The sequence below is a fragment of the Saimiri boliviensis genome, chromosome 5, assembly GCF_048565385.1.
Source record: "Saimiri boliviensis isolate mSaiBol1 chromosome 5, mSaiBol1.pri, whole genome shotgun sequence".
In the NCBI taxonomy this organism is placed as follows: Eukaryota; Metazoa; Chordata; class Mammalia; order Primates; family Cebidae; genus Saimiri; species Saimiri boliviensis.
In genome coordinates, this window is record NC_133453.1 from 39,251,671 (window position 1) to 39,266,180 (window position 14,510).

The 14,510-nt window shown below is 40.2% G+C and overlaps 2 protein-coding genes across 2 annotated transcripts in view; both read left to right on the plus strand.

Annotated features, from left to right (window-relative positions):
- Positions 1-684, plus strand: part of MPP4 (MAGUK p55 scaffold protein 4) — a 55,326-nt gene extending 54,642 nt beyond the window's left edge. The window contains exon 21 of the mRNA XM_003925648.4: positions 186-684. Coding sequence (XP_003925697.2) covers positions 186-377 — 192 coding nt within the window. The 3' untranslated portion in view covers positions 378-684. The remainder of the gene's footprint in view (positions 1-185) is intronic.
- Positions 685-3,094: 2,410 nt separating this feature from the next.
- The window catches only part of TMEM237 (transmembrane protein 237), a 28,923-nt gene continuing 17,507 nt past the window's right edge, over positions 3,095-14,510 (plus strand). Inside the window, exons 1-7 of the mRNA XM_010336430.3 lie at positions 3,095-3,244; positions 5,264-5,295; positions 5,952-5,956; positions 7,183-7,239; positions 10,092-10,229; positions 13,060-13,180; positions 14,332-14,489. Coding sequence (XP_010334732.1) covers positions 3,203-3,244; positions 5,264-5,295; positions 5,952-5,956; positions 7,183-7,239; positions 10,092-10,229; positions 13,060-13,180; positions 14,332-14,489 — 553 coding nt within the window. The 5' untranslated portion in view covers positions 3,095-3,202. The remainder of the gene's footprint in view (positions 3,245-5,263; positions 5,296-5,951; positions 5,957-7,182; positions 7,240-10,091; positions 10,230-13,059; positions 13,181-14,331; positions 14,490-14,510) is intronic.

The following is a 14,510-nucleotide window of genomic DNA, read 5'->3' on the forward strand; positions in this document are numbered from 1 at the left end:
CTAAATTTTACAAAACATCAACCAGACATTAAGACTAAAGATGGAAACATACGTTTTGTAATTTAGAAGACATTTATTGGACCTCCCTGCTTGTAGTTTCACAACAGAATGTGAAAGCATAGCAAACCGTATTTTTTCCATTTGTCTAAGTCTGTACTATCTGTATTTTTCTATATTTCCTAAAGGAAGAAGACCTACAAGAGATGGAAAATTTAGCCCAAAGAATGGAAACTCAGTTTGGTCAATTTTTTGATCATGTGATTGTGAATGACAGCTTGCAAGATGCATGTGCCCAGTTGTTGTCTGCCATACAGAAGGCTCAGGAGGAGCCTCAGTGGGTACCAGCAACATGGATTTCCTCAGATACTGAGTCTTAATGAGACTTCTCATTGGATGCTAGAGTTTTAACACTGTACCCTTGTCACAGCCATCTCCAGCTGCAATCTAAAATGGCAGTATTTGACCCATTATGATGTGTACAACTTTAAAAGTGAAGCAGTTTATTAATCTTATTTGAAAAAAAATTTATTGTATGGTTATGTAGTTACCTACAGTATTTGGCTATTAATTTTTTTTCCTTTACCTCATGTGAAGCTGTGGTAGAAATACAAATAATGTTAAGACACTGAGTATAAAACTTTTGCAGATTTCACATGATCTTTTAAAATTCAAATAAAGAACTTTCCCAAATAAAATTAGCAATATATAATTTTAGAAATTGTATTCTACTCTATGAAATGTGTTTTACGAAAACATCTTTTACAAAAAGTGCTTACTTGACTAACTCAGCAAGAAAGGTTTAATATACATATTTTTACACCTAACATCAAAACCTACAAAAAACTGCACTGCCTTCATTATTTACAAATCAGGCTACAAGGAAAAAATTATTCTCATCAGAGATGTGACAAACACTAATTTTCCTTACAGCCACTATCTACATGCATGCCTAAATTAGAAAAAGACAATGGATTAGTCCTAGAGACCTATATATAGAAAATCACAAGATTGAAACCGTGTCTCAGAGTTGAAGAAACCAGGGACTAACAGAAATTCTTGAGCATGCAGGATGGCAGATAAAAAACAACTTGCTAAAATGCTGAAACTTCTTCCATTGTGAGATTAAAAACCCAAACAAAAAAACTGGCTGAAATTGGTTAGTACTAACACAAATGGCTACCTGGAGTCTGTACAAAATGAGCTTGTTGGCGTCACAGCTCGAATCTACCCCCATGTTTCATACTGACTTCCTCCAAATTTGCACATGCAACCCATAAAGGGACATGAAATAACTGTGAACACCAGAGGATTTTCCAGACCGCTTATTTCCTTCTACCAATCACCTACTAATCCCAGAATCCACTCCCTAAACCTTTTCTAATAAAAATACTGTCTTAAAGCCAGCACAGGGAGACAGATTAGAGCTATACTCCTGTCTCCTTGTTAGTTAATTCACAATAAAAACTTTTCTCAAAAAACCAGTGCCATAATACTGGCTTCTGTGTGTACAGGGCAACAAGACTCTGTTTGGCAGCAAGATTAGGATGCCATTACAAAGTCTTGTTTCCCTTTCTTCCCCCGGATTTGAGATTTCCAGGTGCTTTTCCTGTCCCTGTATATGTTCATCTTCTGCATCATTCTCTTCTCCTTATTTACAACATTATTCCATCTTTCCCATCTCTTTAACTGTAAAACAGAATGCACAATTCAAAATATTTGTAGAGAAATGCAAATCAAAGCCACATTGAGATACCATTTCACGCGTTAGAATGGCAATCATTAAAAAATCAGGAGACAACAGATGCTGGAGAGGATGTGGAGAAATAGGAACATTTTTACACTGTCGATGGGAGTGTAAATTAGTTCAAGCATTGTGGAAGACAGTGTGGTGATTCCTCAAGGATCTGGAAATAGAAATACCTTTTTTTTTTTTTTTTTTTTTTTTGAGACGGAATTTCGCTCTTGTTACCCAGGCTGGAGTGCAATGGCGCGATCTCGGCTCACCGCAACCTCCACCTCCTGGGTTCAGGCAATTCTCCTGCCTCAGCCTCCTGAGTAGCTGGGATTACAGGCACGTGCCACCATGCCCAGCTAATTTTTTGTATTTTTAGTAGAGACGGGGTTTCACCATGTTGACCAGGATGGTCTCGATCTCTTGACCTCGTGATCCACCCGCCTCGGCCTCCCAAAGTGTAGAAATACCATTTGACCCAGCAATCCCATTACTGGGTATATAACCAAAGGATTATAAAACATTCGACTATAAAGACACATGCACACGTATGTTTATTGCAGCACTGTTCACAATAGCAAAGACTTGAAACCAACCCAAATGCCCAACAAAGATAGACTGGATAAAAAAATGTGGTACATATACACCATGGAATACTATGCAGCCATAAAAAAGGATGAGTTCATGTCCCTTGCAGGGACATTAAATTGGAAACCATCATTCTCAGCAAACTGACACAAGAACAGAAAACCAAACACCACATATTCTCACTCATAAGTGGGTGTTGAACAATGAGAACACATGGACACAGGGAGGCGAACATCACACACTGGGGCCTGTTGTGGGGCGGGGGGTTAGGTGAGGGATAGCAGGGGGTGGGGGGATTGGGGAGGGCTAACGTTAGGAGAAATACCTAAGGCAGGTGGGGATGGGTGCAGCAAACCACCATGGCACGTGTATACCTATGTAACAAACCTGCACGATCTGTACATGTACCCCAGAACTTAAAAGTATAATAAAAAAGATTTGTATTTGTCTGCTAAAGTTATGTTAAAAAAAAAAAAAAACAAAACAAAACAACAAAAAAAACAAACCAACACCCAACCAAACAAAACGATGCAAATTAAGTCGTTTGTAGTGATATTTATGTGATGTCGGATTTGATTTTAAGGTTGAGAACAAGTTTTTTCCAAATTTTATTTACACGGTTGTGGGATGAAGGGTAAGCAATTGGAGGAAATGTGAGAATTGCCTGTATTAATACACATCCGCACACCCAGGCCCGTAAAGACTTGTTGGTCCTGGAGAGTAAACGCGTTCGTGTGTAACCCAGCGGGCGGGGATCTGGCTCAGGGGGCGGTGGCCTCGCCAAGCGCCAAGAAGCCCGGCTTCCCGCAGGTCGCCGCGTCGCGGAGAGCAGGGCTTGGACCGCCGGCGGTTGCGCAGGGAGAGCCCCGCGGGGAGAACACAATGAGGGCTGACTCGGGGCCTCGGCTGGAGGAGGGCCACAGGGTGAGCGGCGAGGGGCGCGTGGGCCTCGAGAGGTGGAGGATCAGCCGCTACCCAGGCAGGGGGAATGGGAGGGCGGCGCCAGCGAGCTGGGGATCACTAGCGGAGGGCCTTGTTCGTGGAGTGCGCGCATCCGCCCCTCCAGGAGTGGGACGGGGACCCAGGCGAGGTCGGGACCCGAACTCTCGGAGTCGGAGAGGGGCCTGCCATGACGTTTCCGGGGACCTGAGCCCGCGTTGCCACAACACTTCACTTCTCTGCGGCCCGGGGTCCGGCGGGTTCCGGGGCTTCCAGCTGGGCCTCTCCTAAACTCCTCGGAGGAGAGGGCTGTAGCTGCCCAGAAGAGAGATCGCTGTTTGCCTGCGGAGTCCTTTAACCAAGGTCTTCTCTCACTCCCGGCTCCCCGCAAACAAATCACGGCGACTACTTAGGAAACCACGGGAAAACCGTGATTGGAGCGCTCCGGCCGCCGGATCTCTGCTCCTGGGCACATCACCCCCGACTTAGAGGTCCCCCTTTCGGCAGGGCTAGTTTGGGACCGCCAGTCCACGTCCCAGCGCGCCTCTCACCCCGACGTCACCCCGGGGGGCTGCGCGCGGGGAATTAGCCCAGCGGCGCGGCCCGATGACGCATTGCGCCTGCGCGCGCGGCCGAGCGGAGACGGCTGGGGGGCCCTGCGCCTGGGGGCCGGCGGGGGCTGGCTAAACGCAGAATGGGGAAGAAGCCTGTGGTAAGCGAGCCTTAGCTAGTTTTAGCTGCTAGGATTTTAGTCTTCAGTTGAGTCGTCCTACTTTTGAGGATTAAAGGTTGGGTTTCTGGGTGGGTGGAACGTCATTTTTGCGGGACTTTTGAAATCAGTGACGTGAACGGATTCCTTAGGTCGGTCGCGCGTTTGGTAGCATCTTTAGAACAATAGCGCGTTCCCGTGACTGTCATTCTTTTCCAGATGTAATTTTGACTGCCGGATGGTATTACGGCAGCTTGCCTCGTCCTAATCTTGTAGTATCTGCATTAACCTGCTCTAACGAATGGATTGCTAAATGAGACAAACTACAAGAGTGTCTGAAATTTAACTATTTTGAATAAATGTCTTTTGCAAGCAACATGAGATACTTGGAACATTAAATAGGCTTCTAGGCATTTCTGTTAGTGTTTGATTCTGAAAACACTTCTCAACACTAATCCTCTCTGAACTTCACATTTCTTACTCATGTAAATGAGCATTTAGAAGGGTTTCCCCCATCATTCTTTCTGCCCTAAAACTGTTTCTTTCCAGTATTTTCAAGTGGCCTTTTAAAAAATTGTGTTACATTATATATTATATATTTTTAACATTGTTTCCGATACTCAACCACTAGAATGTAAGTTCCATAAAAGCAGGATTCGCTCTGTTTTGTTCATTAGTGTATCCCCAATGCTTGGAAAAGAGCCTGGCCTAGAGATAGAAAGGAATGTAGGAAGGAAAGAATTTTATATGAAATTTAGAATGGCAGAACAAATTTTAAATTGCCCATGTTTTTCATCAGTACCTCTCAAGTATCACTGATGAACAGGATTATCAAGAGATTTTGAAGATCCTATTTCTGATCCATTATATTTTTCTGTCATGTCTGAACAACAGACTTGAAAGAATAGCTTTGGCTGGGCACAGTGGCTCACTCCTATAATCCCAGCACTTTGGGAGGCTGAGTTGGGCGGATTACCTGAGGTCAGGAGTTCAAGACCAGCCTGGTTAACATGGTGAAACCTCATCACTACTAAAAATACAAAAATTAGCCAGGCATGGTGGCCGGTGCCTATAATCCCAGATACTTGGAGAGGAGAATTGCCTGAACCCAGGAGGCGGAGGTTGCAATGAGTCAAGATCGTGCCAGTGCCCTCCAGCATGGGCAACAAAGCAGGAATTCATCTCAAAAAGAAAAAAAATAAAAAAGAATAGCTTTATGGTATTTGGGATACGTGGAGTAAAGATTCTCTAAGGCTTTTACTTACAAGCAAATTTCATTTTCTTTCCTCCCACAGCGTCCTCCACGAGCCCTTCCACCTGTGCCAAGGTACAAATTATATAGTAATTTCATCATTGAGCTTTAACAATGGAACATGAAGACAGTGGAAAAATTGACTAGTACCATGGCAAAATTATAATGGTTCAGGAAAATCTTCTGAAAAATTTAGGGATTTTCCTAAGATTTTAAAGGTGAAAAATCCTTGAATTATAAGACTAACAGTTATAATTGAATGTTATATTTAAAAGCCTGAATATCAACATGGTAAGATAATGGATCCATTCCCATTCTAACTGTTTTAGTGTTTTTTTTTTTTTAACCTTAGAATATTACCTAATTTGAAGCTGAGTTTTTTTTTTTAAATCAAAATTCTGATCTTTTGTTTGTGAGAATAGTTTCCTCATAGTTTAAGCTGATTTTAATCAGTGTCAAGTAAGAGTTCTTAATCTGCTTAATCCACTTTATTAATAGACAGTAGGGAATATGTATAAATATTGGCATTATTTTATTAGCAGTGTTATTAAACAGCTTATTAATTATAAACAAGCTAGTTTGTAAACTAGCTGATATTATGTGAAGCTAATTTTATTTTAAATTTGTAATAAGTCAGTTTTCATTGTGAATAATAACAGGTTTCCAACTGTTTCTTTTTTTTTGTCTTTGTCCTGCTGATTAAATTTGTTCGGTGTTACATGACGTGTTAGTCAAGGTGAGTTACTTTAATGTCACTATGAAATTTTCTAAATATAGTATTTGGTGTTCAAAAATTAGTTTGATTCCTTGGTTTGTTTCTCTGAAAATTGAATCTGAATGGTATAATTTATAATTCTACGATATCTTTTTGTCATAATAATCTCCCATGACTACCATTTAAAAATTAATATTGATAGATAGCACGGGATGACCTTACCATTATGAAAGCACTTCATCCCTGAGTGGGATCACCCAGCATGTAACTGTTGGCTAGTTTGTAGCTCTGTAATAGGGACTACACTTTACTTTGTCTCATTTCGTCAGGGTAGGCAAGGTTATATTATACTTAAACCCCCAAATTTCAGTGACTTAATATCACACAGGGTTATTTCTAATTAATACAAAGTCTGCTGTGGCAAAAATTGAGGACAATTGCCTTTTACTGCCTTTTTACTAGTGATACAGAAATCTAGGCCACTTTTTTTTTTCTTTTTTTTTTTTTTGGGACAGTGAGACTCTGTCACCCAGCCTGGAGTGCAGTGGTGTGATCTCAGCTCATTGCAGTCTCTGCCTTCTGGTTTCAAGGGATTCTCCTGCCTCAGCCTCCCAAGTAGCTGAGATTACAGGCACGTGCTATCCCGCCTGGCTACTTTTTGTATTTTTAGTAGAGACAGGGTTTTGCCATGTTGACCAGGCTTGCCTTGAACTCCTGAGCTCAAGTGATCTGCCTGTCTTGGCCTCCCAAAGTGCTGGGATTACAGGCATGAGCCACTATGCCTGGCCTGCAATCTAGGCTACTTCTGTGCTGTGGTCCCACCATCTTAACATGAGGCTTCCTCAGTCACCACAACAAGGGAAGAGAAAGCTGGAAGGTTACTCACTGGCTCTTTCAATGTTTGGCTCTGAAATGACACAAATCACTTCTGCTCACAGCCTATGGGTCAGAACCAGTCATAGACCACACCTATGTGCAAGGGGGCTGGGAAATGTAGGGTATCAGATGAATCTTTGTTGCACCCACTTTCTGTGTCAGTTTCTAACATCACTAACTGGCTGTGTGCTACTGGTACCACACTGTGGGCTCTGTCTGATTTTCTCAATTTTTTGCCTTCTTCCCCTAATCTGTAGAAGTTTGCTGGGCCCAGGGAAGAGAAGGAAAATTTTTCCCTACTAAAAGTTCCCACTGTTCTCTGCATTGAATTTTAGGCAACCTTTTCTGTTGACTTTTTTTCTGCTTTATAGATGATATTCCACTTAGTCGTCCTAAGAAAAAGAAGCCCAGAACAAAAAACACACCAGGTAAGATGTTACTCTTTGTTGTGTGGGAGCACAAGTTTTCCCAGAACCTCAGGCATAGTAAACATCCCAGATCAGGGAGAGGTAAGGCCCCAGCAGCCCCGAATCACCACTTCCTTGAGGATAGAATTAAAGCCAGTTTGAAGCAGTGGTATTCCTGATGGTGGTGAGGTGCAGGGCAGTGGGCAGCCCGAGTATCTGGACACAGTCATGGAATAAAAGGTGGTGCCATCTAAACTCTTATTTCCATGGTATTCTTAGACTCTTGTCTTTTATTCCTAGACAACATATATGGTTTTAAGCTATGATTGATTCCAGACCCTTGAACAGGATACTGGATTTAGAAACAGAGTTCTTAAATCTTACTTCAGTCAGAATATCTCTACATTAGAGCATGAGTCTGAAGGCATGGCCCCATCGTCATTTAAATATTAAAGCTTCAGTAATGAGCAGAACTCCTTTTTGTCCTAGTCATCTACTAATAATCCTGGATGTTGCATCAGTCACCCTAAACTCAGCACATCTAGAATCCATCATCAGCTTTAAGAATAAATGTTTACATCTCATGATTTTATGTTAATGGAACCTGCCATTTTCCCAGCGCTCGGGCTTGAAACCTCAGGGTTATCTTTCTTTCTTTCTTTTTTTTTTTTTTTTTTTTTTTTGAGATGGAGTCTTGCTCTGTCACCCAGGCTGGAGTGCAATGGCGCAATCTCAGCTCACTGCAACCTCCACCTCCTGGGTTCAAGCATTTCTCCTGCCTCAGCTTCCTGAGAAGCTGGGGCAGGCATGTGCCACCATACCCAGCTAATTTTTTGTATTTTTAGTAGAGACAGGTTTCACCATGTCGGTCAGAGTGGTCTCGAACTTCTGACCTCGTGTCGCCTGCCTCGGCCTCTCAAAGTGTTGGGATTATAGGCGTAAACCACCACGCCTGGCCCCTCAAAGTTATCTTTAACTGATCTTTTAACTTCACTCTTTACTTGTGACCTCTCACATTCCTAAAAGGTTTCTGTGTTTGCTGCTCCTTTTAAATAAATAAATAAATAACATAAAGGGAATCATACATACAGTCTTTGTTTCTTAATACACAGAGTCCTCTGTGTTCTTAAACAGTGACTTCATTGTTTTACATGGTAAGATTATACCATAATCACTGCTCTTTTATTTATTTAGGCTATTTCCAATTTTTAGGTTATTTAGATTATTTCAAATTTTTCACTGCAAACATTGCAGTTCTGCATATAATAGTGGGTGGTAGGGAAGAGGTATTTTTGTAGGATGGATTGCTAGCAATGGAATTGCTAGGTGAAGGATGTGTGCATTATTGGTATGATAGACTCTGCTAAATTACCTTCAAGGAAGCTTTAGTTTTTATCTTGCTCCCTGTAGAGTCTGAGAGTGTCTCATTGTCTAAATCCTTAACAATATTAGACAATATTAATTATTAAATTTTTTTTTTGTTAATTTAGTGGGCAAAAAGTACCTTACTTTAGTTTGCATTTCTCTAAATACTAGTGAGGTTAAGCATCTTTTCATTTGTTTATTAATATACCTATATTTCTTTTTTTTCTTTTTTTTTGAGACAGAATCCTGCTCTTTTGCCCAGGCTGGAGTACAGTGGTGTGATCTCGGGTCACTGCAACCTCCACCTCCTGGGTTCAAGCAATTTTCCTGCCTTAGCCTCCTCAAGTAGCTGGGACTACAGGCACATGCCACCACACCTTGCTAATTTTTGTATTTTTAGTAGAAATGGGGTTTTGCCATGTTAGGCAGGCTGGTCTTGAACTTCTGACCTCAGGTAATCTGCCCGCCTCGGCCTGCCAAAGTGCTGGGATTACAGGCATGAGCCACCATATCCGGCACATTTCTGTTTCTTCTTTTGTGAAGAAAAGCAAGGAAGGGAATGCAGTCAGGTAAAATCCAAATCTGCCAAAATGTGCTGAAATTCTTTTAAAAGATTTCATTAGGGAAGAAGTTGAAATGAATGACCAAATGAAGAAATTTATAAATTACCTGTTAACTACAATTATCCATGATGATTTTATCATTCTTTAATTTATTAATGAAGGACTTTACTGTAAGGGTTATTGCTGAGCTTAAAATGAGGAAACTGAGGCCAGTATAAGAAAATTAAATGCCAATTTATTCAGCTCCCTGGCGAGGTTCTATGGTCAGGAGAAAGGGGCCAGAGAAGTCGCACTGACTTCCTGGGGTGGGGGTTTTTTATGGCTAGGTGGAACAAGCAACAGCTGGGTTCTCTGATTGGGTCCAGGGGAGCGGGATTGAGACGGGGCGGGCTGCTATTGGTTGGCGGATTGTTGGGCGGATTTTCCGGTGCAAGAGCTGGCCAGGGTTGCATTAGCTGGAGCCTTCCAAGGGAGCCATGCAGCAGAGCTAGGTGCCGAGTGCTGGATGCTGAGTGCCGAGGTGGGTGTGACCGGCCTCCTGGCGAGGCAACCGGCCTTACATTTACTATATAGAGGCTGATGAAAATGTTTAAGGCAACAGACAAGTAAGAGAATACTCTATGGTGTCAGTTTTTATTATGTTTTCCACCTTTTTGAAAATTCTAAATGTTCTGAAGCAATTTCTCCTCCTCCTATCTTTTGCTCTTCTTTTTAGCTCCCTCTTTTTACTTCCTCAGCCTTTCTTATTCCTTCAGTTATTTCTTTTCCCAACTTAAAGCTCAAAGTTACAGGTGAGGAGGAAGTAAAGATTTGTGGGACAATTAGTTCTCAAAGAGACGGGGTTATTCCATAGGAAACATTCTAGTTACCTTTTCCTCCATCTTTCTAAGATTCAGTGATCTTTGCTCAAGTAATCTCGTTTTTTTATACTCTGTTTTTCTATAGCCAGTGCTTCTTCGGAAGGCCTTGCTCAGACTGCTGGTCGAAGGCCCTCTGAGGACAGTGAGCCATCAACTAAAGAACTCAAAGAGCACCCAGAGGCTCCTGTTCAAAGGAGACAGAAAAAGACAAGGCTACCTCTTGGTATGTGAAGAAACCAAAGTTAGGTTGTGATAGCAGTTGTCATTTTGGTGACATGATAAAAACCTCTCTGCCCTTATTTTTTCTCCCATCCATATCCCATAAGTGGTTTCTTGTTTTTGTGTTTAAAATATTTTTCACTAGAATAACTCCAAGGCTTACGCCAAGAATACTTTACAGTTCTCTTTTGATCATATATATATGTGTGTGTGTGTGTGTGTGTGTGTGTGTGTGTGTGTGTGTGTATAGATTATGAGAGGAGGGCTACAAATGCAGGACTAAAACAGAAAGTTCAGATCTCAATGCATAGAAAAATCTAGTAAATGATGAAATGCACATTTCAGATTAGTGGGGAAATGATAGATTCTGTACTAACAATAATATAATGAAACAACAGCTAACGTTTGTTCAGTCTTTCTATGTCCCAGGCAGTTCACAAGGTAAATAAAATACTATACTATTTTTTGGCCTATCAGATTGGCAGTGCTTTTTTCAAATTGTAAAATCCAATACTGATGGGAAATGGGTGCACTCATGTTTTGTTTATGGGCGCGTAGAACAGATAATCATCAGTTATATATTATTAAATAAAAAAACAAAGGTTATAAAATAGTAGATATTGGAAGATCCCATTTTTGTAAAATATACTGTGTTAATTTCTTAGGGTTCCCATAACAAATTACCACAAACTGAGCAATGGAAAACAGCAGTTTATTTTTTCACAGTTCTTGAGGTTAGAAGTCCAAAATCAAGTTGTCTGTGGACTGTGTTCCCTCTGAAGTCTCTAGAAAAGAACCCTTCCTTGTTTCTTCTAGATTCTTATGGTTGTTGACAGTCCTTGGCATTCTTTGACTTGTGGCAGCATTACGCCAATCTCTGCCTCCATCTTCACACTTTTCCTTGTGTGTCTGTGTTCACATTTCCCTCTTCTTATGTCAGTCATTGGATTTAGGGCCCATTCTAATCTAGCATGACCTCATCTTAACTTGATTACACCTGCAAAGACCCTATTTCCAAATATGATTACATTCGCAGGTATTACGAGTTAGGACTTGAACATATCTTTTTTTTGGAGCACAGTTCAACCCAGAACGTAAATATATACATACATATACATAGTAAAAAGAATGGAAGAATATAGCAGTGTTAAAGTGGTAGAATTTTTAGAAGAAGGAAATATGATTTTAAAAATTTATTCATGTATATTTTGCTAAGTTTTTTATATTTTGAGCATCATGACTTTTATACTAGTTAGAAAAAGAACAAAGGGTTAAAGTAAAATACAAGGAAGGAACAAAGATAGAGAGATTATGCTCTCCTATTAACATCAGCCCCTGTGAATAATTTATTGTAAATTAATTCTCCTGACTAATTGCTTGTTCTCTTAGAAAACAGCATGTTTTGATTGGATGGAAGAATGATAGGAGTAAAAGGGCAGGAACTAGGAAAGTCAGGAGAATGGAACATAATTTTGGAAGGCAAGTCGAAGTGGGATATGGTCACTGAGGATCTGTGAGGAGAAGGAAAGGGTGGAAGATGGCAGGAGAAGGAAAAGAGGCAGAAATGATGCTTAGACTAGCTTTAACTACTCTACAATTTATTTCATTAGTGGCTGTAAATGTAGTTTAAAACTGCCCTTTTAGTAATTTAGTTAGGATAGAAGTTTAAAAATCAAGATGGATACCAATACTTAGTTTTATCATTTGTGAAAAGTGTCTTTACAGAAGTGACCTTTTTTAGAAAATGCAGGACCCAACTAAGTTTTGGACCAAAAAGGACCTGTCATTGCCATTCCAAAGTACACCAAGCCTGGCAGGTTCAGCTTTCTAAATTTCTGGATTTAAAAATGGTGTTTTCATTTTATTTTGTTCAGGATGACCATGGTAGGCTCTACTGCTTGCATTATATTTCCAGTCCAGGCTGGTTACGTGTTTTATTACAACAGAATTGTAAGGTCTTGAAGGTATTCCAGGGAGCTAGTATTTCCAGGTAGGAAGAGTAGCTAGTGGATTAGAAGAAGGCTTCACTGACTTGTTTAAACTTAATACCTACGCAGTGTGCAGGAAAGAGTTAATATAGCAGGCCTAAGACTGCTATCCTTGGAAAGACCTGCTTATAAGATTGGCCCTTAGCTGCCATCTGGGAACTTGGATGATATGCAGTTTCCTACACTGATAGGGAACTTTCCCTAAATTATAAGGTGGCTCACTGTGCATTTGTGCACACAAAGTGATTTTCGATGAACATCTGCTTTCCTTCTGGGCATCTGGAATTTTGGTATGTGCTAGGCTTATGTGACTAGCCCCTAACCTTGGGTGCTGTCTCTTGTGAGCTTCCATTGCAGAACATGTGTCACATGTGTTGTCACAACTCATTGCTGGAGAGATTGGTGCAGCCTGCTTGACTCCACTGGTAGAGGACTCTCGGAAGCTTGTACTTGGTTTCCTCTGGACTTGGTTCATGTACTTTTTCCTTTTTCTGATTCTGCTTTATATCTATTTTCTGTAGTAAGGCATAATTGTGAGTTAATGATTTCCAAGTCCTGTGAGCCCTTCTAGAAAGTCAACGACCCTGAATATAATCTTGGGGATCTTCCACACAGCCTGAGTGTTGGGTTACTTAATTTTCTTTTCCATATTGTTTGGCATTACAATTTCAATTTTTACATTGAGAGTTTAGATGTGTAACATTTTTAAAAAATTAAAAATTTGTAAGATAGTGAAAATATTTTTGCCCAATTAAAATTCTTTAAGTGATTTTTGCCTTCTACAAGTCTTGTACATTACTTTTATTTTTTTGCTTTAGTTATTTGACAAGTTTATTTTGTTTTCAGAATTGGAGACTTCCTCCACCCAAAAAAAGGCATCTAGTTCATCTTTATTACGAAATGAAAATGGTATTGATGCAGAGCCCGCTGAGGAGGCAGTTATTCAAAAACCTCGGAGGAAGACAAAGTAAGAATTTATTTATCCTTCTGACTATTCTCCAGGATTACCCTGATGCTTTGTTTGGAGCTCCCAAACAGTAGCTTCTCATTAAGTCTTATTAAATACTTGTATTTGTGTACCTCTAGGATAAGTAGTATTACAGAATATCAGTTAAACCAATCTAACGATCAATTTGAGAAGAGTAAACCACTGAGAAAGTGAAAATATTAAGATTGTACTTAAATAAACTTAGGAGCCATCTCTAAAAAAGAGGAACACAAATAGAATATATAATAGATATAGAACATATAATAGAATATAATACATTAAGGATATTTTTAAAGATAATAAAATAGGCTATTGTGATTTATTTTTTCATGTTAACAGAATTCAAATTATGATTATTTCAGCAATAAGTAAAACTGTATTTTAGCATTAAGCTAAAATGAGTAGTATACTTTAAAGAAATAACACTGGAAGGTATATGTATAGTACTGTTGTTTGTATTTGAAAATGAACCTACAAATAGTGATCAATGTCTGTGTTAGTCCATTCTCATGCTGCTAATAAAGACATACCTGAGACTGGGTAATTTATAAAGGAAATAGATTTAATTGACTCACAATTCAGCATGACTGAGAAGGCCTCAGGAAACTTACAGTCATGGCAGAAGGCGAAGCAAACATGTCCTTCGTCACAGGGCAGCAGGAAGGAGAAGAATTAGAGCTGAGTGAAGGGAGAAGCCCCTTATAAAATCATCAGCACTCCTGAGAACCCACTATCACCAGAACAGTATGGGGGAATCTGCCCTCATGCTTCAGTTATTTCCACCTGGTCCCACCCTTGACAGGTGGGGATTATTACAATTCAAGATGAGATTTTGGGTGGGGACACAGCCAAACCATATCAGTGTCTATATAGAATCATATAATTTTAACTTTAGAAAGAAGCTTACAGATCTAGTTCAGTCACTTCAATTTTCAAATGAGAAAACTGAAGCCCTCAGAAATGTAAGTGACTGGCTGCCTATAACAGTTAATAACAGATTTATTTGAGTAAAACCAAATTTCTTAATTCCGAGTCCAGGGCTCTTTCCATTATATTTATAGTTAGTTCCTTATGTAAGTCTGTAAAAATTCAATAGTCATCCATTTTTCTTACATGCTTCCTTGTTACAGGAAAACGCAGCCAGCAGAATTACGGTATGCCAATGAGCTAGGAGTAGAAGATGAAGACATAATCACCGATGAGCCAACTACTCTGGAACAGCAGTCTGTATTCACTGCACCCACTGGCATTAGCCAGCCTGTAGGCAAAGTATTTGTGGAAAAAAGCCGTAAGTAGATGCCTTGTTTTA